The sequence below is a fragment of the Antedon mediterranea genome, chromosome 3 (genome assembly GCF_964355755.1).
Source record: "Antedon mediterranea chromosome 3, ecAntMedi1.1, whole genome shotgun sequence".
Lineage (NCBI taxonomy): Eukaryota > Metazoa > Echinodermata > Crinoidea > Comatulida > Antedonidae > Antedon > Antedon mediterranea.
In genome coordinates this window covers 1,764,444-1,791,680 of record NC_092672.1, presented here as the reverse complement: position 1 = coordinate 1,791,680, position 27,237 = coordinate 1,764,444, and the positions used below count along the sequence as shown (strand labels likewise).

At 33.1% G+C, this 27,237-nt stretch overlaps 2 protein-coding genes across 3 annotated transcripts; both read right to left on the bottom strand.

Moving 5' to 3' along the window:
• Window positions 1–592: 592 nt before the first annotated feature.
• LOC140044488 (protein gustavus-like) lies at window positions 593–18,703 on the bottom strand. Of its 2 annotated transcripts, none has more exons than XM_072089016.1 (3): window positions 18,544–18,703; window positions 4,197–5,038; window positions 593–2,527 (listed from the first exon to the last, which is right to left on the bottom strand). In XM_072089016.1, the coding sequence occupies exons 2-3, from the start codon at window positions 4,900–4,902 to the stop codon at window positions 2,400–2,402; spliced, it is 834 nt and encodes a 277-aa protein (XP_071945117.1). In that variant the 5' UTR covers window positions 4,903–5,038; window positions 18,544–18,703; the 3' UTR covers window positions 593–2,399. The 2 variants fall into 2 exon arrangements, with proteins under 2 accessions (XP_071945117.1, XP_071945116.1); XM_072089015.1 differs by lacking the exon at window positions 18,544–18,703 and adding an exon at window positions 7,640–7,807.
• A 2,450-nt stretch (window positions 18,704–21,153) lies between these two features.
• Window positions 21,154–24,848, bottom strand: LOC140044490 (uncharacterized). The gene is made up of 7 exons (XM_072089019.1): window positions 24,494–24,848; window positions 23,981–24,097; window positions 23,447–23,577; window positions 23,041–23,103; window positions 22,330–22,497; window positions 22,094–22,146; window positions 21,154–21,668 (listed from the first exon to the last, which is right to left on the bottom strand). Exons 1-7 carry the CDS (start codon window positions 24,558–24,560, stop codon window positions 21,566–21,568), a joined length of 702 nt encoding a protein of 233 aa, XP_071945120.1. The 5' UTR covers window positions 24,561–24,848; the 3' UTR covers window positions 21,154–21,565.
• Window positions 24,849–27,237: the final 2,389 nt, after the last annotated feature.

The window sequence follows — 27,237 nt, the reverse complement described above, 5'->3', positions numbered from 1 at the left end:
CTAGTTGGATAGTTTAGACAGAGCTTTATAGTTGAGAAATCTATGCAGTGCCAACACTGTTTGTTTGACATGTCAATGAATAGGGTATTACTCGGTCATACTTAACAGGGTATTAACTCACCATAGTCAAAGAATAAACTTCTCATTTTTTACAATTATCAATTGTATTGGCATACTTTAAAAAATAATCAACAACGGTTCAACCTGTTTCAACAACACTGTTCAATAACAAGCCATCTCTAGCTCTCCTACATGGTATGCTGGTATGCCTACTGTATATGCAAATTCTGCATCCAACACTGGTCTATGTTTACACGGAGGCTGTATAAAAAAGCATGATAAATGGGTGTAGTGTTGGGTTTAGGACCGTTTGCATCAACTCAAAAACGAAAAATGTAATGTTGCCCGGCTATTAGACTGAATTCAGACTTGGCAGGGTCGTAGCCACCAGTACATTTGGTAGAGGTTTCAACCCGACCACTTTTTCAGAGGCCTTAGACAACCCAGTGGCTTGAACGGGGATTGTTCATGTGTAAATGTAAATTCTTTGAAGCTTGGTCAGTTAAAAAAAAAACTTTAAAAGAGACCATCATTTTATATCTTGTATTAAATAAGTTTATTGAATATTTAAAAATGTCCTACAAAATCCCGTAACAGTACACAAACATTTATAGGATTGTAGTTGAGAAAATAAATCACAAACAAACAGTCTGACGACAGAAGGTACCATGAGTTTGTTCATTCTATTAAAAAAACCAATAAAATTCCTTCACCACATAAAACCAGGTTTTTCACTTTACAATGCTTCTCTACACTATGAATTATCTTATGGTAGTGTTCATTTTAACATTGCCATAAAAATACAATTTGAAGGAATTGAAATGTTTGCTTAAATCTCATCATATACTTTAAAATTACAGAAAACTTCTGTTTCAATTAATAAGACACGATTATTCATAATTTATCAGGTTTTTGTTCATAATTTCTTTAAAAAGGTTTAAAATCTCTGTTTCTGTTTTCTTAATAATTTCCCTATACAGCTACTGTACTTGATCATGCTAAAAATATATTTATTCATTTGGCTTTGACCTCTGACCCCTATTGCACAAATAGCATGGTTAATGTATCATTAACATTCTTCTGCACATTAATTGAAACACATTGATTTTAACATAATAATGTGCAGAGATACTACATCCCATGCTAATAACTGAATCAAAAGGTGATAACATTGTTTCAAGTTTAAATTAAGATTTTTTTGCAATTTATCATTTTATCCATTTAATATTTTTAATATTAATACAATAGCTAGGTCAATGTTAAAAGATTGACCTTTTAAGACCTTAAACCTTTCCAGCATTTATGTGAGGCAGAATAATAAGTTAAAATTGCAGTTATTTTGTTAATAATAATAATGTCTATTAAGACAAGAACAGCATCATATTTATATATTAATATATTTTATACTTAATACAGAAATTAAAATTTACGAATCATTGGATAAATCTGTTACAGACAGTAAAGCATAATACGCAGCATTTTAAGTCAATGTTAACAAATTTAACATCGATTTCTGGTTTAAATTTCCTGACAAACTTTACAAAACAAGAAATCAGGAAACAAAACGTTGCATACATCAGTAACAGGCCACAACGATTAAAAACTTAATCACATTTGGTAAAAAGCAATTAAAATTTCTAGGCCTAGTGACAACTGTAGCAAAGCCATCGCTGAAACTCTGACAGGGAGCACCGAGAGCACTTGAATGGTTTGGCTTCAGAATTGTCGACCATAAAAAAAATGAACATACAATGTAACACACGTTGTAGGCACAAAATGGACAGTTTTGAACTTAAAACATCTTTTGGAATACTTATATAAATAATTATTAAATGACAAATAAATAAATGTAGCAAGGGATGATTCAAGAAAGCACAAAACGAAGGTTTAAATGGAACAAAACTGTAGAAAATGAAGGCTAAAATAATCTTGGTTGAATTCTGTAAAAGTTCAAGGTACAGATTGGTTGATGTTGAAACCCTGCAAACTTGTTAACAGCTATAGTACTGCAGCTACAGTGCAGAGTACTGCAGCTACAGTAGTGCAGCTCCACATATATTACTGTCCAGCTTTTCTCTAAGATCTTTTTCCCACAGTTCCATTCAAACCTCGTTTAAAGTGTCTTTGTGAATTTCTAAAGATGACATCCTTGCGTTGAGTTGCTGTTCCACACCGCCCTCGCTTACGGCGTCATTAAAAAGTTAGTACTGCATCGGTTTTAGAAATTCGCGCTGCGCACTGGCCCTCAGTTTCCCGAGCACATAATACCACTTCATATTTCTTCCTATTCTCAGCTGTATACTACTGCATATCATAATAATCTCATATCCTAGAAATGTTCATTGGAAAAGTAAATAACGTTTCACCATCATTGGCAGCGGTAGTTCGTAAACGTTTTCAAGATTTTCTTTTCCTAATGACACACGTATTGCTCTGCGACATAGTTCTTGCAATGGAAGTGGTGACGCTGCAATAAAAAAATAATAAATATGGTTAATTTTAAATCATACATTTATCAAATTCGAAACACATGAATTAAACGTGTTCATTTCTGAATCATACTGAATTTGGGTTAATTATTATTATTCATGCTTTATTTAACTTGTGTTAAAAAACAGAAACACTTTTAATGTTTGACTAAAAGCGAAAACAGCCTGTGTTAATCAAACAATTATGCTTTATAATAAGAATACTTATCCTTCTAGTGAAGGACTCGCAACTTCTGAGAACAATAACAATGACCTTTTAATAGGATAGATGTGGTTTAAAACATGGCCGACCTTGTGTTGCACATGATTCTGCTCAAACACAATATCCTTATATCCATTGTTTATGATCTTTTACAAAATTTGGTGATTTTTTAAAGCAAAATCCAATTCTTAAAAGGAAGGCTTGTATGTACAGTATGTTTGATTTTGGTAATAAAAAAAATTAGAAATTTATTAATTTAGAAATTTATTAATTTGTTGTAGTACAATTACTGTACATCAGAATATTAAAACAAAAATTATTAGGAGAGTTATTTTTAACATCGTAGTCAATTAAAGTTCATGCTTATGTCTGGTTTTTTATTTTTTCTACTGTATGTTCATTACAAATGCAGTAATACTGTAGGAAAGTTTCAAAATTGTACTGTAATGTAATCAGAGGAGCATGGGAAGGACATTTTGTCTTTTGCTAATGTTAGACATTCGCTGATCATCCGCACACTTGCCAACAATGTACAGCAATAACATTGAATATTTTGCTTAATTTTCTTGGCTTGATTCACACTTTTATCTTGCTACGGATGTTTATCATGATTGTGTTTAAGATTGGATGAAGTTCAAATAGGTGACGCACGTCACACACAAGAGTACAGTACAGTACATGGTCTTTTACAATAACATTGAGAGAAAAGATTTAACTGAATTTTAAAGCTAGTTTGACAAAAAAAAGTGTAATGTGTCTAAATTGATAGTGATATACCCAAATATGGTATTAATATGACATCATATGGGCACATCACATTTTTTGGTTATATACATACTGTACTGTAAAGTTTGATAGTGTAGACAGAGCCTAACAATACAGTAGTTATGGGAGGTAGTATATGTAAACAGTAGTTTAATACAGTGTACAGTAGTATTATCAGCAACAATGGCTTATATTTACTGTATATACCCAGGTAAGTTGCTTGAGGCATAGATCACTAACTTTTGAGGGTACTGTACTGTAAGACCCATCATATCCAGGTAAATAATTTCAAGCCTGAAAGTACCCAACCTGTATGTTATTTTGCAGTTTGTTTTGAAGCCTTTGTTTTGCAAAGTATGACCATTTTCAATCTACCCAGCATGTTTACATGTGCTCATTGTTAGTATACAGTGTATTGTACAGGGCGGACTGGTTATCAACAACTATTTTAACAATATTTGCAGTATCGGGTTAATTTGTTTACTTTAAACAAACAGGCTTGTCCATAACACAAACATGGGCCTACACACCAGGACAGCCAAGGACCAAATGGCCATCGACCTGTTTTGTCTATAATCTTTCATCTAAGGCGTTTTGGTTTACTGTAGAAATTTCATATAATTAAATTCGAAACTTTCTAGCAATTAAACCCTACCCAAATATAAAGTAAAGTGACTTACGTTCTAGTCCCCCAATGTATTTAAGTGTAATTTCACAGTGTCCCCACACGGCACTGACCATTGGATAAAGTTTTCTTCCTTTCAATCCTCTAAATGCAATTCCCATAAACTGTCCATTAACGATAAAACTTAATGTACCCTCGTCCATATCTAGCACCATTTGGAAGTCATCAGGAACTTGGAGATTGTCTTCGTGTGGAAGAATTGGATACGGCATTCCGGCTTGATTTTTTGCATCGTGAAATAATTTACTTCTACCTAGATCCCATCCCCAAGAGTCTGTTGTTGATCCTACAAGAGATTGGTAACCTACACAGTGTAATGGCGCCGCTTCAGTTCCGACACCGATAACAGCGTGTGTACCACGCTGCCTCGTATTCCAATTTACCTCAAAAACATGTAGTCCACGTGAAAAACCAACTTTTCCACGTATACAGTCTGTGCTTTGTGCAACGGGGTGTCTATGGAATGTGAAAGGATCATCGTCTTTTACAAATATATTCAACGAACGGTCCTGCTCGTTCCACGTGAATTTCAATTGTAAATCTGGGTCGATCGGAGGCATGTCAAGCAACGTGTCTAGTCTATTCGGTCTTTGAAAATCTCCGCTGTAAACCAATTCGCGGTGTGCGTTGTAGTTAGATTCGCGGGCAATCTGCTTCATACCGCCAGATACTTTTTGCCCCATGACCATCGAACGACTCATACAGTTCCTCGCCGTAGTCAGACAAACACGGCGCTGCTTCCCAGACGGAGAAATTATTTTCGCAACCGAATTACCTATGGTGACGATAGTATCCAAAACTGTGTAAAAATAGTTTGCAGTTTGTTTCAAATTGAACCTGTTGGGATAAAACACACATTATTTAGACAAATGAAACATTCTTTATGGGTTAACTATAGAAAAATGTATAATTATTCACTCTACAGTCTGTACGTCATTTGAAAGTGGGTCACCTGAATTATAATACCAAATTGATTTATTGGAATAAAGGAAGCCTCAAATCTGTAATATCTACACTAACAATACCACTCTTATCAACGCTAAACCTTGACAATATGTTTAATATCTTCATTCCTGTTAAAGATCCTGTTAGTACCATGATTGGTTAAGTTTTGAATAATCTTTTATCAGTATTATAACTCAACTAAATGTCCTGTTCCTACTATGCCTTAAGAATACAACAAATAAATGACGGTGGATTAAAACGAGGACAGGAAACACCACGTTATCACCTGATAAATCCTTTGAGAAAAACCTATGACGTTTGTTATGCTTATTGCATCCATGGTTAAATAATACTGTATCAACCACATAGACAGTCACTACAAAGATTGATTAAAATTACTTTAATTACAGTTTTGTAAACATCTATAATATATTTGCCTTCTGAATGACCTCAACTAGAAAACAGGACAATGATGACATCACAAATGAAACAGCTAGTGAATAACCTTGGGATCAACAAAGAGTATACTGATCAACAATGGCATGCATGACAACACACACTGAATCAGCTATGAATGGTGGTAACTCCCAACCAAACATGCTCTAAATATGTGGGCAGGTACCATCAGAAATAATATGGGAGACTGAGGAGGAAATACCATTTGAGGGTGTATGAATGATTTACATAGGAAGTACTCAGTGACATCACAACCAGTAACCTTATTAATGGTTATAATAAATATGCATTTATTTACACAAGAAAGAGTGTAATTTCACATTCAAGATAAGTAAATCACTGGTACCTGTGTCCATTGTTAAGAAACCTGAAACTTCCTCTAATCAGTTCTATGGACCCTTTCACTTTTGATAATACCACCATGTGTTTCAGTAATTAATATGTACAGTAAATAATAAACACTTTCAATATTAAATATTTCTATGGTAAACTATATGTGATTTAGTGTCTGTAGGTTTTGTTGATTGTATGTAAATATTTGAGTATCGCGATTTAAATATTTAGAGGGAAGTCTTTTAAATGTTTATTCTTTGTCTTTTTGTTATTATCATGACACATGTGTACAATTATTTACACTATTGGATATCGATATGTGAAAAACTGACCTTAAAGCATAATTTCCATATTGTTGAAGGACAAGCAAAGCCAGAGGATAGGATATAACCAGGGCCATTACTTTGAAGAATTTAATCTTTTTTCAATTAAACAGGGCAGGTATGAATGTACCTTGAACTGAATGTCCTAACACCAACAAAGGAACTAAAAGTAGTTTACTCAGAAAAACACAAATTTAATAAAAGGAATTTTATTCATAAATATGTATTACGAGTATTTATAAATGTTGGATTTTGTAGCAAAAAAATAAAGAAATAGAAAACAAAATTGAGAGAACCAAAGTAAGCCTTGTCTACACTATCAAACTTTATGTGGCAAAAATGTGACGTGCCTATACATGGATGATGATCACTACCATATTTGGTCATATTTACTACTATATTTGGTCATATCACTACTATATTTGGTCATATCACCACTACTACTATCATATTTTTCGTGTAGAAAACATTTTTACCTAAATTAAAGATATTAAGAGAAGATTAAAGAGACGAAGTCAAGATGTTGTTAGTCAATTACTAGTTCACAGATTAAAGAAACTAACAGGAACGTAAAATGCCGATTACAAAATAAAGTTGTCACTTATCAGTTTACAATATTGAAGATGTAAACATATTCATATTCTATGCTTGGAAAGATTTGTGTTGATAAATATTTACATTAACAATTGACCTCATTATTTAATATTCATTTTAAAAAGATAATTGATATTGATCAATGTAATTAAGTTATAAAACATTTGCCGATATTGGATCATAAAATAATGAACTTTGGCCTAATCAAAGACATGATTACAAAAATTGCCATAATGTGATGTGATCAAACAAAGAAATAATACAATTTTCTAAGAGTGCCGAACAATAAACAACTAAACAGTCTAAACAAATATTGTACTGTTATAAACAAAGACTAACTAATAGATCATAAAGTACATTACATTTATTTATGGAAGTGAACAAAAAATGTAAAATCCAATTACTAAGTTTTAAGACTGTATTAGTTGTTAAGGATATTATTCAAGTATAGTGGTAAGGAAACAAAACAGACAAAGCCTATGAATTGAATATAAACAACAGTCACACACAGGCGTCACTCCAGTGTATTGATGACTCAGTTCTAGATTTTATTTACCTTCGGTGAACGATAGTAAGAAAAAAAAAACCATCAAATCCAAACCTAATGTTAAAATCTAATTCTAATATTATCACAAAAAGTTGATAGATGAAAAATAGATTATATATGTTATTAAGGTAGATTTTTACCATCATGATATGGTATTGCCTGTGCCACAACAAAGGATTTGAGAAGAGAGAGAACAAAGAAATTCCTCAAATTGGGAAAATACCAAACAGAAAGCCTTACCTTGTATGAGATCACAACACCCACAATAAATACTTGAATTTGTTTATATTCCTATCTTATTGAAGTTTTCCAAAAATTAAAACACTATCTACTAAAAAAATATTTGTAAGAGCCAAAGTGTGGCTGTCTTCTATCGTAAGTTCACAGTTTCTACCTTTAACAACATAGAGCTTGCTTATAAAGTCTTTTGACGTATTATACTTCAGAGGCCGTCATCCTGTCACGGGTCACTGCACAAAGCATGACATCATAGGAAGTCAAAGCTCTGATTGGTCAGAATGGCAGATGATCTATGTTGCTAAACCAGCATGACATTGTGCTGTTCACTAGTACAAGACTCTACCATTATTATATAGGGAAAGTTGATATCTTTTAATTACATTCTTTTTAATTCTTATTTAGTGAGTTTTTCTAAAGAATAATTAATTTTACATGACGGAAAAAGTAGAGGAAAGGGGAAATATGGAGGACCTTCTACACAAATTGTTTTACACATAAATCTATAATTGACCAAGTCTATCAAAGAGCAGACGAAAAGGTCATATATCAATTACCTAAGTTGACCCCCTACCCACCACTAACATGCTCTTTCTTGAAATTCTAAAAATAAACCAGCGATTCATATTTGTATATATATACACTCATAATATTTTGTCAAACCTATACAGTCATTCTTTGAAAAGATTTTTTAAAAAACAAACTAACTATCTGTTGAAAAGAGTTATAATATAATTAGCAGTAAAACATTCAGAAATATATTCTAGCTATTATCAATGTTTGACAATCGGTTGTCATTTAGTGTGTGTAATTTTAGTTTTATGGATAATAATAATTTATAGGACCTACACTTTTGCATCATTAGCTAATAATAAACGGTAAATTTTAAACCTACCAGCAGACAGCAAAAAACAAGTTTTATATAAAAGAATGCGTTAAAACTGAAAATTTCTCCAAGAAACCGTTAAAGACGGAAATCAATTGAGGGTTTTATAATCGGTTCTTTTTATACGGACCCGTTTCTGCTGGCAAGAAAATACCTTTCAAAATATGGCATTTTAAACCTGTATAAAGTACTTAAAGGAAGCCACTAATGAACAAGAAATTAATTCTTTTGTTTACACTCTTCCTTCTTATCATTAGTTCATCCTTACAAAATTAAAGTGTTCCTTACTATTTCCTAACAGATGTTAATACAACCCCTTTATTTTCATGTCTAGCAATCAAGCAAAATCTTATATAACTTCTATTGAACATAGTTTTATAGCTTTTATTTTTCTTGTATTTTTTTCAAATCTGGACCTCTTGGGAGACCAGTATTTGTGTATTGAAAGAGCTATTCCAGAATAAAGAAAGCTTTCTATTGTATGCCAGTAAAATTATTATCTCTTCTGACTACTGCAGTATAACTGGCCCCTTTTTACTTAATTTTGCTAAGTATAGTATTTGCTTTGTCTGTTTGCATCATACTGTAGGTGTAAATATATATTTACAGCACATGCTTAATCATTAACTTTACAAATAAAAACAAAATTGTTTATTATTATTAGTTTATAACATGGGCCGAAATATCAACATTCAATATTTCTCCAAATACTTCACTCAGTTTCTGAGTGATTTCATTGTTTGTCTTTTGTGGGTTTGTCCCACCTTTAATATACCTGTTGCGTATATTAAAAAAATACTGTATCCACCCAGTGAGCAACTTACTAATTACAGGATGGATAACTCTTTTTTAATTTATCGTACCTTTAACTAAGTCTCATTTGGGAGTGGAGTTGAAACAATATCATAAAAAAAATTTATTTTAAGATTTTTTAAAACTTAATTATGAATGTGGAAAGATTACTAAATGGCTTTTAATAAAATAATATATTATATACTACGGTACTATACAATTTTCAGTAAGGTTGTAAATTACAAACATTTTTAGCACCCAGAATATGCTATGTCAGTTAACGAAAACCGAACGAGTGCCACAAGATAACAATTAAAATTGTATTTGAAAGTAGCAGAATTTCCATAAAATTCTCATAAAATCATCATAAAATCACCTAATAAAAGGTCACTAAAAAAATTTACAGATTGGGACCAAAGTTCATATGTATTTTTTTAATTATATTTAAATTACCCCTATAACATTTAATGGAACAATCCACTTCCTCCTAGGATTATCAACATAACAATATTACAGAACAAAGCTAAAATACTGAACACAATGACAATAGTGTGTTATTGTGTCGAGCGTTGTTCTAGTAAAGTTCGGTCACATGAACTGTTAAACTTGCAAGGTCCTAAAATGAAAAATAATACTAATAGCCTTGTTATTGTTTATGAATTCATAGTTATTAATAATACTATAGTTTTGTGTTGTCATAAATTTATTGTACAGTACGACAATTGCATTTTAGCAGTAAACAAACAAACATTTAGTAGTCTATTTTTATTCCTTAGCATTCTTTTGTCAAAAAAACAAAGAAAAACAACTATGGAACAGATTGTATAATAATTTGAATTCATTCATGTTTTAAAACTCAACATTAATATCCTTGGGCCTATACTTCTTGCCAACTGGTGTCACATGAATTAGGGATTCATCAACATCACCAACTTTTTGATGTTACTGTGGGGATCCAAGGGGAAAAAACTATAGGCTTTGAGAAATTGTGAGGATTACACTATCATATGTTAAAGCCCCATTCCCTACGTTTTTTAGATCTAATTTAAGATCACAAACTATATTTAATGTAAAAATAATACTATATGGTCCTATTGCGATAACTTTTTTCGTCTTTAAACGGTTAAAAATGTGAAAAATAAATCGATTCTAATAATTATAGCGGCCCGCTATAAATCCCAAAATGCATTGCGCGCGGATTGATATTTTTGTTTTTCACCTGTAATTCGCCCACTTTTCGATCGATCGTGAAGCCAAAACAAATGGAAGACTCCTAACTTTTCAGCGAAAATACCGGGTTTTCCCCAATTTGTATCAACGGAGTCTGGCAAAAATAGAAAGACAATTAATGCAGCAACTATACAACGTCAGGCTAGGTATATAGCTAGCGTAGGATGTTCGTACGTTATCGATGTTTACCAGCTAGGCCTACAAAACTAAGCCTAGCTAGGCTAGGCCTAAGACCGTCCACGAGAGGTCGATCGCCGCGAGCTACTTAGGTAGTGCATTGTTTCTCACTTTTTATCATAATTTACCATAAAACGTACATTTAAGACAAGGAATGACATGGTTTAATGTTTTTAAAGTGATATATATGTATTATTTTCCAAAAAACGTCCAAAATTGCAGGGAAGGGGTCTTTAACTTTAAGGATGTGTTTAGAAATAAAGTGGTCATTTAAATATATTTAGCAGGTTAGGAAACTACCAATTACTTGAATTATACAATATTTCCTATTTATCAAATATTAGATGTAATTATGCACGACCCTACCTTAGGCCAAGGTTGTCACCAAAAGTCCTTGGCTCAAGTCCATCATATGGTCATTGGCTCAAGTTCATAACAAATGGTCATCATTGTGTAATAATCTAACCCAAGAGTTGAATGCCATTATCAGTGACCTGTGACCTCTAGGAAGTCTACCTTCCTGCTGGTTTATAACATTGTTGATAGAGCACAATATTTCTTTATTACCGGATGTACTGTATGTTTGTATGTCACTCAATCATACCATGTTTGTGGTTGTTTTGGTCATAAGTAGAAAATTCTTTTTCTTTTTCCAGAAAGCTTTTTATTTTCATCATTATCTAAATGTTTTCCAATAAACAATTTATCACAAAATTTATCTTCGACGATGGTAGTATCAAGCCCTTAGCCAGGATATTTACAGGGGAATTCTTTTTTCCTCAAAAAGGAAAAAGTGTTAATGGGGTGTTTGAAATGGGCACTCGATCCCAACAAACCCCATGGCTACAGGCTTAAGTATATATTGAATTTTATTGCAGTAATTTTTGTTATCATTTAACATCATAAATAAGTCATTTTTTTTTAAGAATTATTTCTAGAAATGATTTCAACAAAATTTAAAATCCACTAACTTATTAATAATAATTAGAATTTATATTTATTATTGAAAATATACCACCTGCCTCCTACTACCAGTCTAAGACATTGTCACCCCATACAACAATATACCATAGGTAATATAATGTCACTGTTCACTGGGTACACTATATATAACTGTTGGTAGTAATAGATGGTTACTGTGTAGGTAGGCGTACAGACAATGCTTTGTACCTAATGGTCAGGTGAACACTAACTTTGGAGCTAAAAATAAATCATAGATACTTCTACACACCGACTCTCAAACATTGTGCTCCGGGTTTTTCCCCATTTTCTCCCGGATTACAAATTACTGAATTTTGATGTGTGCCTGTTGTTTTCTGCATTTAAAATATAACAAAAAAAGCTCACACACTTCAGGGGAATTTATTGGTAATATTAGGCCCTGTTCAGACCCATGGCGTTAGACCGTTTTAGTGAACAACGTTACTATCAAGGTCACGTTACAAACCGCAGAGAAAAAAACGAGGTGTTCAGACCCATAGCGTACGATTATCGTTACAACGGAAGTACGTCATCCAGGTTGTTTCTAGTTGCATATTCATGTGCTCTTACCCACGTGTTTTCATCATTATTTCCACTGTATATAGGCTTATAGATCTCAGCCCTACAATATGACAAAATTTGCCGTAAATAAAACATACCTCAGCATTTATTTAAGAAAAATATAGTAAAGCCAAATTTCTGTTTCTATTGTTTTTATTTTGTTTGTAGTAAAAAACATTTTCCCCAGGCTCTTGTGTTACGAAAATAAAGCAGGCCTCGTAATGATGAAGAAAAAAATGATTGTGATTAGTCTATCCAGTCCAGTCAAAGATATATATATTTTTTGGTCCAGTCGGTTGAAAATAACCCTTAACTTGCTAATAAAAGGGACACAGCTCCCCTTGTTTGTTTACTGATTTTTTTAGGAGTTAGGGGGTTTTCAGCATTAAACTTGTCCAGTCTAGTCTGCCTTGTATGAATGAGTGACTTGATGTCCCACGCTAGTTTTTAGCTTGAATGAAATGCGTGAATGGCTCTAGGCCTAGCTAGGCCTAAAAGCGGATGGGATCGTAGTCCCTATGTTTAAATACAAGGTGCATGTATTTGTTAGAAAATATAATGGTAATCAGTTGATAGTAGTTTGTAGCCTTTGTAACAGTTGTATTTGTAGTGTAGTTAGGCCTTATTTATTCTGGCCTTTTTGTTATTGAAATCCATCTCACACATTGACGATACAAGATGTCAGCCTAGGTCAAACCTTGTTTCGCGTCATAACAGGAAACGTTCTGATTGGATACAACGTTGACTTACAGTAGCGTCGTACGCTAAAACGGTACTATCAACCGTTTTCCACTACAACGCTACAACCGTTGTACGACGCGTTGTACGCTAATCACCAACTGTTCAGACACACATTCTTTTAGCGTCGTACGCTAAAACGGTCTAACGACATGGGTCTGAACAGGGCCTTAACAAGCCAGATTGCACGACCATCTGTGATCATAATTTGTTGATTTTTTTAAGAACCAGGAATTTCCCTTTAAATACATAGCCACAACACTTGTCATGTCACACACTGCACTCTTGACCTAAAAACCCACCACCTCCCATTTTTTAAAACTTCATATCTTGCCATAATACTTTGTTTTTGTTAGTTTTTCATTAAAAAAAATCTGTTTTTTTATATCTCAGAGCAAACATTTCTATGTATGTATATTTTATATGCAAATGACAATAATGGAAGTAATTTTCCACTGATGAATGAATGAATATGTACTAGAATAGATACAAGAGTCACAACTTGTAGTCCGGTGGCAGGAGGGGGGAATCACCACCCGAAAGGGGACAAATTGCCATCCAACTTTTCTAGACCAGAATTTTCCGTAGATTACAAATATGGAAGGTAATCGATCAGGATAGGAAGCGTTTTCGAGATATAAGGGGTCAAAGTTCAAAATTACAAGAGTCACAACTTGTGAGCATACATGAATCACCTCAAATGCATAAAGGTAGATATTTTAGATAAAATAATTCAATAAAATTACGGTTTTTAGTAATATATTTTGAATATCAACATTGTAAAATTTAATAAAATATGATATTACATGTTTATTAAATAAAAAAGTGTGTTTATTTAACTTCATTCAAAGAATTTCAATCCATTATTTTCCCGTGTATTGGACATGGGCCGCCAGGACATGCAGTCTTCAGAGGTAATGTGACTTCACGGCACACGTGAGAAAATTCTTCCGCAGTGTGTTGATTTGTGTCTACAGTACCAATCAATGGACGAGAATAAAAAATTGTTCAACCGTCGGCCCTCATAGACTCGCTTTTTCCAGACGTACGTATAGGCGCGGTGAAAAAAAAAATGAAAATATCACTCACTATACTGAATGTCTATGATGGAATAGAAAAAAGTCAAAATGATACGGTACTACAGTAGTAACAAAATAGTCCCAAAATTTGTTTATTTTTTTTCACATATGTTGGAATTTAGTTTAGAAAACTGGATTTTCTTTGTGATTTAAATATGATTATATGATTTGATTGTTGGTAGCCTTCGTATTGCCTACAGTAAAAGGCTGGCCACAAAGAGTACTGTACAAGAGGTGTCCACTTTTGAGAGAATTCTAAGAGAGATTCTGAATTACAAAGTAGGTTCAACAGCATTTAGCAATTGTGTTCAGAAATATATAAAAAAAACATACTAAGAATCAAACTGTGATATGTCAAAATGTGTTTTCCAAAATCATGGCAGAGAATGTTCACTGGCGGTCAACATGAATGTTCACTGGCGGTCAACATGAATGTTCACTTCAATCAAAATGACCGATATGGACATGAATGTCAATCGAAAAGTCTCTAAGACCCTACTACTATGATTGTATGTCTGTTATTAAGTGTACAGTATGTGCAGGGAGGTTTATCTGACATACGGTACTAAATCACATTCACAGATTTTCCACAACTCTGTCTAGACATAAGATAAAGTTTGAGGATACTACAGGACTGATTTTTCAAGCATATTTTCCATCTGCAAAATACTAATAATTAAATATATAAAATAATTTAAAATCCAAACCTGTTATTTTTTGTTGATTTTAACTATGTTATTAATTATTATTTAATTAAATTCATCTGTTTAAATTTTATATTATTTTTCAATTCTAAATAAGTATATGATTCAATGCAATACACAACAATGTGACTAATTATGATAAGGGTCATTCCAATGTCATATGTTACATTTTCCTACTACAAATAACATTGTGTGTTACTCTGTATCACAGAATTTGCCTAGATACTGGTAGGAAGTAGAGAGAATAAGCTGAAATGTTCCATCTGGTGAAAGTAACATTACATAACAATTATTAATGATATCATCAGTTATTTTGAGTAATAAAACTCAACTGACTGTACATACTGAAATACACAATAGCATAGCAGCCAAGTTCAAGTAGAGAATATTTATTTTAGTTCTATTTAGCAATGTTATACAAACGCACTTAAGTCTGCAGTGGACTTGACCTCATATTTTGAATGAATATGCAACCTTGGCCTACCTTAAATCTGTGAGAACATAACAATTCAAGGCTGGACAATTGGACTTAACCAAGGGTAAAATGACCAACTGCTCAAGGGTAGTGAAACATTGACCTCAATTTTAAACCAAGGTAGTAATAACCATAAACCATTGAATAACACAGTTCAACAGTGCATAACTACATAGTCAAAGTTAATAAACTTAATAGAAAACTAAGTTCAGTAATCATTGAATTATTAATTAAATTGAGAAACAAGTAGTTTAGTTTTTATTACAATTAACGGATGATTATCTAAATTAGGGTATGAATTCGGACAGAGGACTATGATTACATGGTCATCAACAGAAGGGAATGGGTAAACGCAAACATCGCATTGACACAAAGTGCCTTAAGAAAATAAGTGTAATTGGAAGCAATTTATTTAAAAAAACAAAACATAATATACTGTAAGAAAAAACGTCATGCAGCATCAAAATTTGATGAGGGGAGGGGGGAGGGGGCAGCCAGGGACATAATTATCAGTAGTACATTCATTGATTGGCAGTCAATATTGATGCGTTCAACAGTGTCTCTGCACCTAAGCAATACACTAAACTTGATATGGATGTACAGTACATCAGTAAACGTGTAATCATTATCTACATTTTAATGTTTGTTTGAAATCAATCCGCAACATAATTTGCGAATGTCGTATCTAGTTAAATAAATGCTGTGATACGTTTTCATTTAATGAGTTCAATGACCTTCTTCAATATAAAAAATGTAATCCACATCAGATTAAATTGTCTGAGTGTGTTTATATTGAATTTAATATAGTACTGCATGTTAATCTTTTCACTATAACAAACTCTATGAATAACAGGAGGGAGGGGAGAGGGGGAAGGCGAATCAAATTACTATATATTACAGTAGTTTGCCAAAAGCAAAATAATATTGTACTTTTTCTATCCAATTGACACAATATAGCCACTATACTGTTGCTATTCATAGTTTTAAATGGCTAGGCTTAACCACCACTATCTGAAGAAGGATTTTTATTTTATGTTAACTTTTACCGGATGGAGCAGGGTTGGAGACAATTTAAACCCAAAAAACTTGGCTAACATATCTCTAAATCAATAATTTATTGGGAGAACACTGATTTTGACAACAAAGCATTGGCCCAATTCTTCATCCTTCCTCTACTACCTGCATATTTGTTAATTTATTCCATTGAATATATTTAATAACGGTATTATACTGGTCAATTGTAAAAAAAGTGGATTAATCAATACCTTTCTAATTATTTAATTGCAAATATTGTAAACAAGTAATTCAATTCATATCAAGAAGGGTACAAAGGTAGAGAAAGGGGTATAACATAAGGGTGGGGGTAACCAGTGTACAGTACAGTACTGTTTCAATCACTGGACACCCTTTCCAGAATTTATGGTATGAACGTTCTTTTATTCAAATAGAATTTGAGACAATTTTGAACAGAAAAGGTTTTGGCAGAGTTTCTGTTCTTAGCATTGAGAGAGTCAACCTTTGACTGAAGTACAGTATAATCACATGTCCCAAGTATAGTCTCACCCCAATTTTGGTTCCCTTTATTTTTTAGAACTCCGATATAGTCCCCCTCCCACTCATGACCATTCGGATGAAATCTTTCCATACATGCCGATCTTCTTATAGTTATCATAGCAACTGTTTACTGGGAGTTGGCTGCATCACATATTTCCTCTATCCATCTCTTTGTCTTCTTCTCTTCTCCTTTCAACTTTTCCAAACATAATATTTGGTCAAACAGTAAATCTATCTATCCAGCAATAATTTGGAATAACAAGTATTTAACGGAGATGAATAACTACCACTACTTCACTAATCCGACTACTAATTATGTTTCCTCTATCCTTACTTATAAAGGACATATATCCTGTTTCGTTTTAACAAATTAACTCCTTTTTCAGTAATACAATCAAGCACAAGTCCTGTATATAATTCTAAGTATCCTTTTTATTTGAACTAACTAGATGCGACTGGTTTGGCGATATTTCCAATTTCAAAAATTTGATTTGACGGCCGTAGCCTCCAGTACGGTTGGTAAGGTTTCAACCCGACCACTTTTTCACAACCGAGTCGCTTGAAAAGAGAATGATTGTTCCATGTTCTTGGGAAAACTGGGGTATTGCTAAACCCCACACACAAACACTCTTATAAAATTCCTACTTGCTGTTTAGGATTTATGTTTAAGCTGTTTAAAACAGTTATTACCGACACTTCCAAGAAGGATGATTGTGTAAATGAAATACTTTATTGTGTTTATCCTACAGACTGGTGTTGTCAACAACTCAAAAGCCTTCAAATGTCCAGCATCATAGATTAGGAGGGCTAAATATTTCATAAATGATATAAAAAATCCGTCGGGTTGCAGAAAAATAAAAATCGACATTATTTTATTTTAAAAAGACTGTTAATCCCCTGCCTAAATTCGCTCCTGCTAAATCCAGTTTTTGTTTTAAAATAATTTTAAAATTATTCATTTTATTCTCAATTTTTTTGTAATATTATCAGTTAACTTTAGTATTCTCAATGTAGGTGTATTCTACGAGTATCATATAATGGTTTCTTAAACGATTGTAGTTCATAGAAATGTGACATCAATTATCATTACATTGAATGTCTCATCTGTGAGTCATCCATCACACACACTGTTACACACATGAACACCTAACAACAAGCATTAACAGATTTTGTATGCAAAAGGCAGAGGAAACCACAATCTAAAATGAAATGTGCGCCCTCTACAATTACAGGTACCTACTAAAAAATGTTTAAGCGTTGGCAGATAATAAGTGACTCAAAGTGACGAAACTTATATTACCAATAGTACATGTAATACAAGGTGGAAGAATGTATAGTTATTATTATAGGAAGGATCAACTTAATGCAGTACTCTATTGTGTTGTATTACACTATACAGCATCGATGAAACACCCCTATTTTAACAGTTGTATCGCCTGGTACAGATTAATAATAAAATATGTTAAATAGGCCTAGAAATACTATAATATGGAAAGATATCCGAGGACTCTAAGGTAAGTTGAAGAACATCATTCAACTCTGAAGTTATAAAATATAATAAGTTTAAAAATATCATGCACGCAGTCACACACCATGGATGACAGCCTATCGTGCGTGGCCTACCCACCCACCCACACCACACTAATAGTAATACACGAACATGATGATCATACCAACAAACTTTACTTACTTAATTAACTTACAGTACTTACACTTAACTTAATACTTACCAGTGTATTGGTACTTCTTTTGGTTAAAGTTCCCCTGCCTCGTCTCTTTAGTATGTTACTTATCAAAGGATAAAATTATGAAAATTGGATAAACAGCCTGATTAGGCTGCTTTGAAGGCCGTTTGATGGTACCAAACACAGCTAGCTCGCCTGCGATGTTCTCAGGCTACCACAGATTTCCTTTCAACTAAACTAACAAAGCATTCGGATTGTGCATCACCATTCGCTAATATCGATCACGTGACGCTGACATATTAACATAATGAATTAATTAGCCATGTGCGTTTAGCACAGCTGGTACATTGTGATAATGGTTTGCCATGACAACAACATTTTGTTCTGAATTAAATTACAGATCTGACGTTTAAATTTGGACAAACCGTCATAAGAACAAAAAAAAAAAAAAATGATTTTAAACCTTGTGCTATGTAAAGAATCTTTGGGGCCATTGACACTATACGTATTTCATATATAATTATACAATTTATAATAAAGTCTAAAATATTTAATATCGCAATTTTTGTTTGGTTACACATTTTACACCAAGTAGGCTACTTGACTGTAAATGGTTCCCACTAGAATGTAACGCAAGGACGTAAACGCAACACAAGCGTTTTAACCAATGACAAGCGAAGTTATAAACAGTAGCAATCACAAGCGAATAAGCCATCGCTTGTGATTGGTCAATTCACTTGCGTTGCGTTACGTCCTTGTGTTGCGTCGCTAGTGGGAACCACGCTTTAACAGCGATGTATCGACGGACGCAAAGTGATGTATTGCGTAATCACAAGTTGGAACCGACGATGCAACAGTGAATGCAAACATCGCAGGTTTGATTTCACGCAGGGGGGGGGGGGCAAACACAATTATTGGAAGAGTATTTCCTTAAGCTTGGTTCCCACTAGAACGTAACGCAAGGACGTAAACGCAACGGAAGCGTTTTAACCAATGACAAGCGAGTATAGACAGTTAGCAATCACAAGCGAATAAGCCATCGCTTGTGATTGGTTAATTCATTTGCGTTGCGTTACGTGCTTGTGTTGCGTCGGTAGTGGGAACCACGCTTTAGCAATCACAAGCGAATAAGCCATCGCTTGTGATTAGTCAATTCATTTGCATTGCGTTACGTCCTTGCGTTGCGTCGCTAGTGGGAATCACGCTTTACGTTGCGTAGGTTGCATCGCTAGTGGGGGGAAGCACGCTTTATGCTGTTATACGCTTTCGTTAACCAAAAACCCTGGATTGGCTGGCAGTCAATTTTACCATTTTTTTGTTTAAGATTACATTTTTTTAAAGGTAAAAATACATTTTCTTTTCGATCAAATTATTTGTCAAATTGGATAACTATTAGGTGACATTAAAATGGCATATTGAACAAAAAATGTTTTAAGAATTATTTTTCAGGGGACAATGCATCTTTAATACTGATCGGTTCCAACATATCGCGTCATCAACATCATCGTCAATGACGTCATCAAATAAATCTTAACAATCTAACACTTTTATTACGTATGAGAAGAAGCTAATTTGTGGTTAAGAAAATAAAACATCATTTATAAACATAAATACAATTGATGCTGTAATAATGATTACTAATTAAAATACAACAAACAATCTTAACACTGCGTATAATACTATACTGACTGAACACACTACGTCAAAAAAAGTTTTTCGTTACAATAAAATAGAGGGCGCTATATAGAAAAACTATTCTGTCAAACTGCTGCTGCATACAATCTGACCATGATCCGAAATCAAACACGGACAAACAGAAATAGACCAGGGAATTAAAACAATTTCTCACCACCCTGAACAACAGACAGTGGTTGCAGGAGCGGAATTATCGGTGCTGAGTGGGGGTTGATTTAAAAAAAGAAAAACTAAACATTTTAAGTGTAATGTATCCCGCATGAAGTTCGTAACAAAGTCCTGTTTAACTTTGGGGGGTTTAGAAGGGATTTGAAAAAATGTATTACTGATATCGAATTCATCTAGACTATCTCTGTGTTTTTATGTCTATTGCATTTTTCGTACTATTAGTTGGGAAAGCCACTCGACAGTGTAGTTCTTTTGAACTGATCCACTTTTGGTTACCCGCAGGTGCTGATAGTACTTTTGTTCTGTTTTATTGAACGATGCCGTACCTTGTTTATGATTTTTTTTTTTAAATAAAAAAAAATAAAATAAGATGTATTTCCCCCAAAAACATGAAAAATTAAGATTAATAAAATCAAGATTAATAAAATCACTTTGAATAGGCAATTTGTAGTTTTAACAAAGTTAATCAATCACAAACCTAAACAAAATAACGTTTTCTCTTATAAAATTACAAAATAAATGGTTAACTTCAACCTACGCCCATTTGAATATTTTTTGCTTTAAATTACAGGTTTTTTCAGTTACATAATTTATTTTCCGATTCAATTTTTGGTAAAAGTGAATATCTAAATATTCATCAAAAAAATTATTTTTTTCAGTTAAAACTGTACAAAAGAAGAAAAAAACATAAAACCAGAATATTTATTATTCAAAAAAAATTATTATTATTATTTATTATTAAAAAAAAATTATTATTATTATTTATTATTAAAAAAATAATACATCTTTTGTTAAATACACAGTAATATTGGTCTAGTGAAACATGTATTATTTGTACACAAACATAGATATTGTTACAGCAGTACACAAATATTAAATCTAATATGAATATTATACATTTCAGAAACACGCCACACTTTTTGAAACAGAGGTTCGGCAACATTATTCATGACATGACCTTAAACACGTCGGTGTCAATCAAGGACTTACGAAAGTTGAAAGAGCTCTCGAAAAAATCCGTAAAAGCAGCAGCTGATATAAACTGCTTAAAATGAAATCTAATTTTAAAAATAGGCTGCCCACTGAATACTGGAAACACTTGCATCTTATTACGCCAAGTTATTTAGGCCAAAGTTTCTAAGCCAAATAATGCAAGTTGTACTCTCTGTACAGATAAAAATATTAACGTTTAATAATACATTTTTCAGGAATAAAAAAGTCTTGAAAACAAAAGATCGTGAGAATTTTGGAAGATGTCAGCTAGAGGATTGGACAGGCAAACGTCATCAACAGTCTTGTCTTTATTTCTGAAATAATGCAAAATAAATAAATTCAAATAAGATGAAATATTGCATAATGAGACAACAGACATCTTGTTTGAATGTTTTAATTAAATTACACAGTCCTATCTAGACAAAGTTCCAGATGTCATTTCGGCATAATATTCGTAAAAAGAAAAGTATTTTGGCACACATGGTGTGTCATACCTATATATAATGATAAACAAAAATAAAAACTCCCATTGGTGACAATCTAGATAGACATAAAGGAATGAGCTATAAAAAAGTAAACAACTCCAGCTTCTATTACATATAGTAATATAGTAATAATATAGAAAAATACTTGATGGGTTTTTCTCTTGATTAATAGCAATTTTTGAACAAATCAGAAAAAAAAACAATATATAAAGGAATAACAACAGCGTAAAAATCAATACAAATGGATAGTATACCTTTCTATGATGTTTGGCAGGCAGGCTTGTAATTCAAACTGAATTCGTTGAGCCTGAAAATAAAAAAAAATTATACTTACACCCCAAAGGATTATGGGTGAAATATCATCACAATTAAGATAAGAGTCTTCAAAAAATGAAATATAACACTAATAAACATTTAGGGGTCTCATGGATGTCACGAAGGCGAAGCTTTCGCAAACATTATTATCATTCAGTTCCTGCATCAGACCTACCTCGAGGGGTCCCATGTCACCAAGACGAACCGAACTTGCTAGAATTGTACGCAGAGAACTGAAGAGAAAGGAAATGAGAGCGTCCTCAAGGCTGATGTTGAGAAACGAGCAAACGCAACCATACATTACAGGCTGATGACCTTTCACCTTTCCAGATTGAATATTATCCTACAAATGAATATTCATCATTATTATTATTACAAATGAATATTCATCATTATTATTATTACAAATGAATATTCATCATTATTATTATTACAAATGAATATTCATCATTATTATTATTACAAATGAATATTCATCATTATTATTATTACAAATGAATATTCATCATTATTGTTATTACAAATGAATATTCATCATTATTATTATTACAAATGAATATTCATCATTATTATTATTACAAATGAATATTCATCATTATTATTATTATTACAAATGAATATTCATCATTATTATTATTACAAATGAATATTCATCATTATTATTATTACAAATGAATATTCATCATCATTATTATTATCATTATTATTATTATTATGTCAATGAATCATAGAATCAAAGTAAAGTAAAACTACAAAATACATTTTTTAATAAGGGAAAACCAACAATAACAAGGGGTTACCACCTATATGATAGGACAGTGATTAATTTACTATGTACTTAAAAAAATAAAATAAAATTTAAAAATGTGAAATCAAGAAGGAATACCTTGATGTTTAACATCCTTTTATCTTTAAAAGTTTCACTCGAAGATGCAATCAACGACTTCCCCTGAAAAAAATAAAAAACATTGATTAAATTGAAAAAGAAAATTTCTATTTTTTCCACAAAGTTTCCTGGTATGAACATTATAAAGTGTTTAATGGCAGATCTCCCAACTTGAAATTAAAATATCATTTTTTTTTTATAAAAGTGTGCATGAAACTTTAGCAGAGAGTAAAAAGCGTACCTATTCATTTTTGGAGGTATGTGTTTCATGAAATGAGAAATCATTAATATTAAAGCAGGGGGGGAATAAAAATATTGTATTAAATAAAATAATTGATAATGCAGCATTAGCCTTCCATACCAATATTTTATTTTAATACCTCCCTGATTAAAGCTAGTAGTGTACCTGTTGTACACTTGATCGGTTTGCAATGTGATTGCTAAGGCATGCTTCAGTGTATTCATCAAGGGCAATAATCTTGCTCATGTCCCCAGACTGCTTGTAGGCCTCACACAGCAGAGGAAGACTAGAAGAGCCTAAGTATAAATAAAATACAATCGGTTTGTTATACAACAGAAACTGATAAAATATCAATTATGGGAGCTTATCTTTGTGTATTATATATAAAGGTAACCTTTGATGAATTTCAATGATAAAACATAAATCAAAGACAATGATTGAGTAAAGCCTGAAGATTTTCCAGATTTAAGAACTTTTATTCCTGTTGATTGTGCGAGCTAGCAATTAGTTTTATTTCACGCTAAATTAGGTCTGCCACAATGCGCTGCAAAATTAGGTGACTAAACTAACATGCTACATAGTTGCCACGTTGCATTTTCTAAATCAATTACATTTCTTTTCTCATGAATTATTCATAAGGTATCCATCCATCATGATGGTGAAAAAATTGATTGATAATGCAGCATTAGCCTTTCATACCAATATTTTCTAAAACAGTGATGACAAACTCTGTTAGTTGCTTTTTGCTTCTGATGTGCCCATGTTTTACTGCAGATTCGTATCCAAGACTATGAGAAAAACCGCCAGTTGGAAATCCTAAAAGACAAATAAAAAATTACAATTAATATGATTTATATTTTAATTGATGATGGGTGATTGAAAAGGCCCTTTCATATGACTTTTTTTTATAGTGGCTATAGGCCGGGCCTACTAAATGTAGGCCTATCTATGTACAATATTTTAATTATAGTACAGGTACATTATTTTAGCAATTACATTTTTTAGCAATTACATTTGAGGCCCAATGGCGCTACTGTACTTTCGCACCTAACTTGATGCTGCTGCAGCTCAGGGAGTTGTAAAATAACTTATTTTACAACGTCCTGCTGCTGCTGTGCTGGTGTTAGTTCAAGAGAATGAATGACAACAAAGACTGAAATTGAAAATTGAAATTGAAAAGACATCATTGAGGAGAGCCTCCGTCGCAATTACCTGAATCAACTATTTGCAATAACGCTAACAATGAAGACGTGTACTCTACATTATTTTTGTCCATCATTAAATAATAAATAGACCGATACGAGGGCCTAGGCCTACAAACTGTACATTATTGTTGTTATAGTTGAGGCTCAGTTGCAGCGTTGCCAGCAATAAAATTTAAATTATGCCGTATCCTGTCTCAAATAATGCCAGATTGGGAAAAATAATGCCAGATCCCCAAAATGTTTCCCTAAACAGCGCCACCAACGGTTGTATGTCTAATAAACGTTTGTAAAACCCCAACTGACACAAAATAGGGCCTAAAATTGTATCCCTATGTCGTTCAAAATTTATATTTTTAGTTTTGTGAGAAATAACTAATAATTCTAAAAATATCTGGGGTGCAAAAATGGTAATTGCAAATGACACTCACCAACACGAACCCACGCCCCCCCCCCCCCACAAAAAAAAAACCTGTTACACATCGAAATTTAGAATTTTTTAGCTGAGATATGAGAGCTGCTCGATCTTGGCACTTAATTTAAAATATGAAAGGATCTTAGCCCACCATAATTATAAAATGGCAATTATATATTAAAGTGTCTCCCGGACCTCAGCCCCACCATGGTTGATAAGAAAATTTGGAAAAATGCTGATGGCCGGAAATGCTACTTAATTTAAAATATGAAATAAAAATATAGTGTCTCCAGAAACATAGGCCACCATAGTTCGAAAATGGCAATTATAATGGAAAATAGGAAATAAAAATATATATTAAGTGTCTCCAGGACCTCAGCCCCACCATGGTTGGGGCTGAGGTACGAAAATTTGGAAAAATAGAGCTGCTCGATGGCCGGAAATGGCACTTAATTTAAAATATGAAATAAAAATATATTTATTAGTACCTCCAGGATCTTAGCCCACCATAGTTCGAAAATGGCAATTATAATTTAAAATAGGAAATAAAAATATATAAGTGTCTTTAGGACCTCAGCCCCACCATGGTTGGGGCTGAGGTAAAAAAAATTGGAAAAATAGAGCTGCTCGATGGGCGGAAATGGCACTTAATTTGAAATAAAAATTACCTCGCCCACTACTGGGGCTGAAAGGTGAAGAACATTTGGAAAAATAGGGTTGCTACGACGATTCAAATGGAACATAATTTGAAATATGGAAAACAAATTCTCTAGAAGAAATTCTTTTTAAAATTAGAGCTTCTAAGTTACCAGAAATTGACATTTTAAGGGTTGGGGTAGGGGTGCGGCCGCTTTATAATTATGAACTGAAAAAACAAAACCCCTTTCATAATGTTTTCGTTCAATTGTCTCTACACCCGTGGGGATCCAATAACCTGCATGAACTCTGAAATAGAGCAACATAATTGGCCAATAGCTAGCCTCTTCGGATTTGTTGTACTGCCTATAATATCGCACACACGGTAGTTTTCGAGCAGCCTTCCTATCCGAAGAGTCGATTAAGTCCGAAACGAAAGGATGGAAGAACTACTGTATTGTACGGAAAACCCGAACAGATCTGTTTTGTACGATATGATATTGTATAAGGTGATAATATGTATTAAATTGCAAGATTTATAAACAAAATATTTTAATTTTGTTCTGTGGTATATTATTTTTTTGGTTGTTCAAAAAACACAAAATTATGCCAGATTATGCTAAAAACGGCTAAATAATGCCGCGGCATTATGCCAGATGCCGTGGGCCTCCAAATAATGCCAAAAAGCATAATAATGCCAGAAATGGCAACTATGCTCAGTTGTCAGTCATGCCTGACTGAGGGACCACCAGTCGCAAAATGTATTTCTGAAATATTGGTTTGCTGCCCTCAGTCGAAATGTGTATACAATCTAAAATAAGATCGAACTTAAATTTGATATGACGATGCGGCAGGGCAGATGCTGCGTAGTTTATGACCACCCTGATCAACTCTCTATATCACACCGACTTTATTTAAAGAGAGCGATTGATGAAACTTGGCCTAGGCCATACATGAATTAATAATTAAAATACGACTACGCCACGCGTTAAAATAATTATTATGATATTAATAAGAATCGGTATCTATCTACCGTAAGAATCGTAACGTTGCGACCCCGACTTCCCAAACAGTTTTTTCACATCCACGCCGTGGCTGCCGTCAACAAATTAACTTGTGATTGCATGTTATGTACAGTTATAATGCGTTATATGAAATCTTTTATTTTGTACTTGAAAAATCATAAAACTGGTCAACATGTAATCATATAATTCATAATTAGGCCCTATATGAAGTTTATATATGAATGAAGCAACCACTTTTTAATTACAAAATAAATATAGGCCCACTGGTCACGTTTAGCTGGTAGGCATAGCCTAGTAGTATTTACTAATTAGTGGATCCCGTATTAGTAGGCATCTACGCTAGTTCGCCGTGGCGGAGCTATGAAATGATCCATCCTGTTGATAAAGTATAGAGTCGCCGATTACCGGCGCTCTGGGCATGCGCAATAGCGTGTCGGATTCCCTAACGGTGGGCAGTAATTGAGTTCCGGTGCCGGAATCATAACCACGGCGTATTTAAATTGGTAGGTACGGTACGGAGGAATTACAAAGATATGCAATAATGGTATTTTTTAATCCACGTTTGACAACTTTTGTTTCCATAATGATGATGATGATCCAATTGAAAACCTGCTTTTTGAAGGACATCATGAATATATAAACGATGGACAGTTTTATCCGTCAATGAGTAATTCCCAA

What these genes read in the sequence shown, in the direction of transcription:
- LOC140044488 (XM_072089016.1), bottom strand. Translation starts at nt 4,902, where the DNA reads ATGAGTCGTTCGATGGTCATGGGGCAAAAAGTATCTGGCGGTATGAAG. An exon ending in ATACATTGGGGGACTAGAAC is followed by an intron (nt 2,528 to 4,196) that starts GTAAGTCACTTT and finishes TTTTTATTGCAG; the next exon opens with CGTCACCACTTCCATTGCAA.
- LOC140044490 (XM_072089019.1), bottom strand. Translation starts at nt 24,560, where the DNA reads ATGATGGACAAAAATAATGTAGAGTACACGTCTTCATTGTTAGCGTTA. An exon ending in CACTGTTTTAGAAAATATTG is followed by an intron (nt 23,578 to 23,980) that starts GTATGAAAGGCT and finishes ATTTATACTTAG; the next exon opens with GCTCTTCTAGTCTTCCTCTG. An exon ending in CTGCCAAACATCATAGAAAG is followed by an intron (nt 21,669 to 22,093) that starts GTATACTATCCA and finishes GCATTATTTCAG; the next exon opens with AAATAAAGACAAGACTGTTG.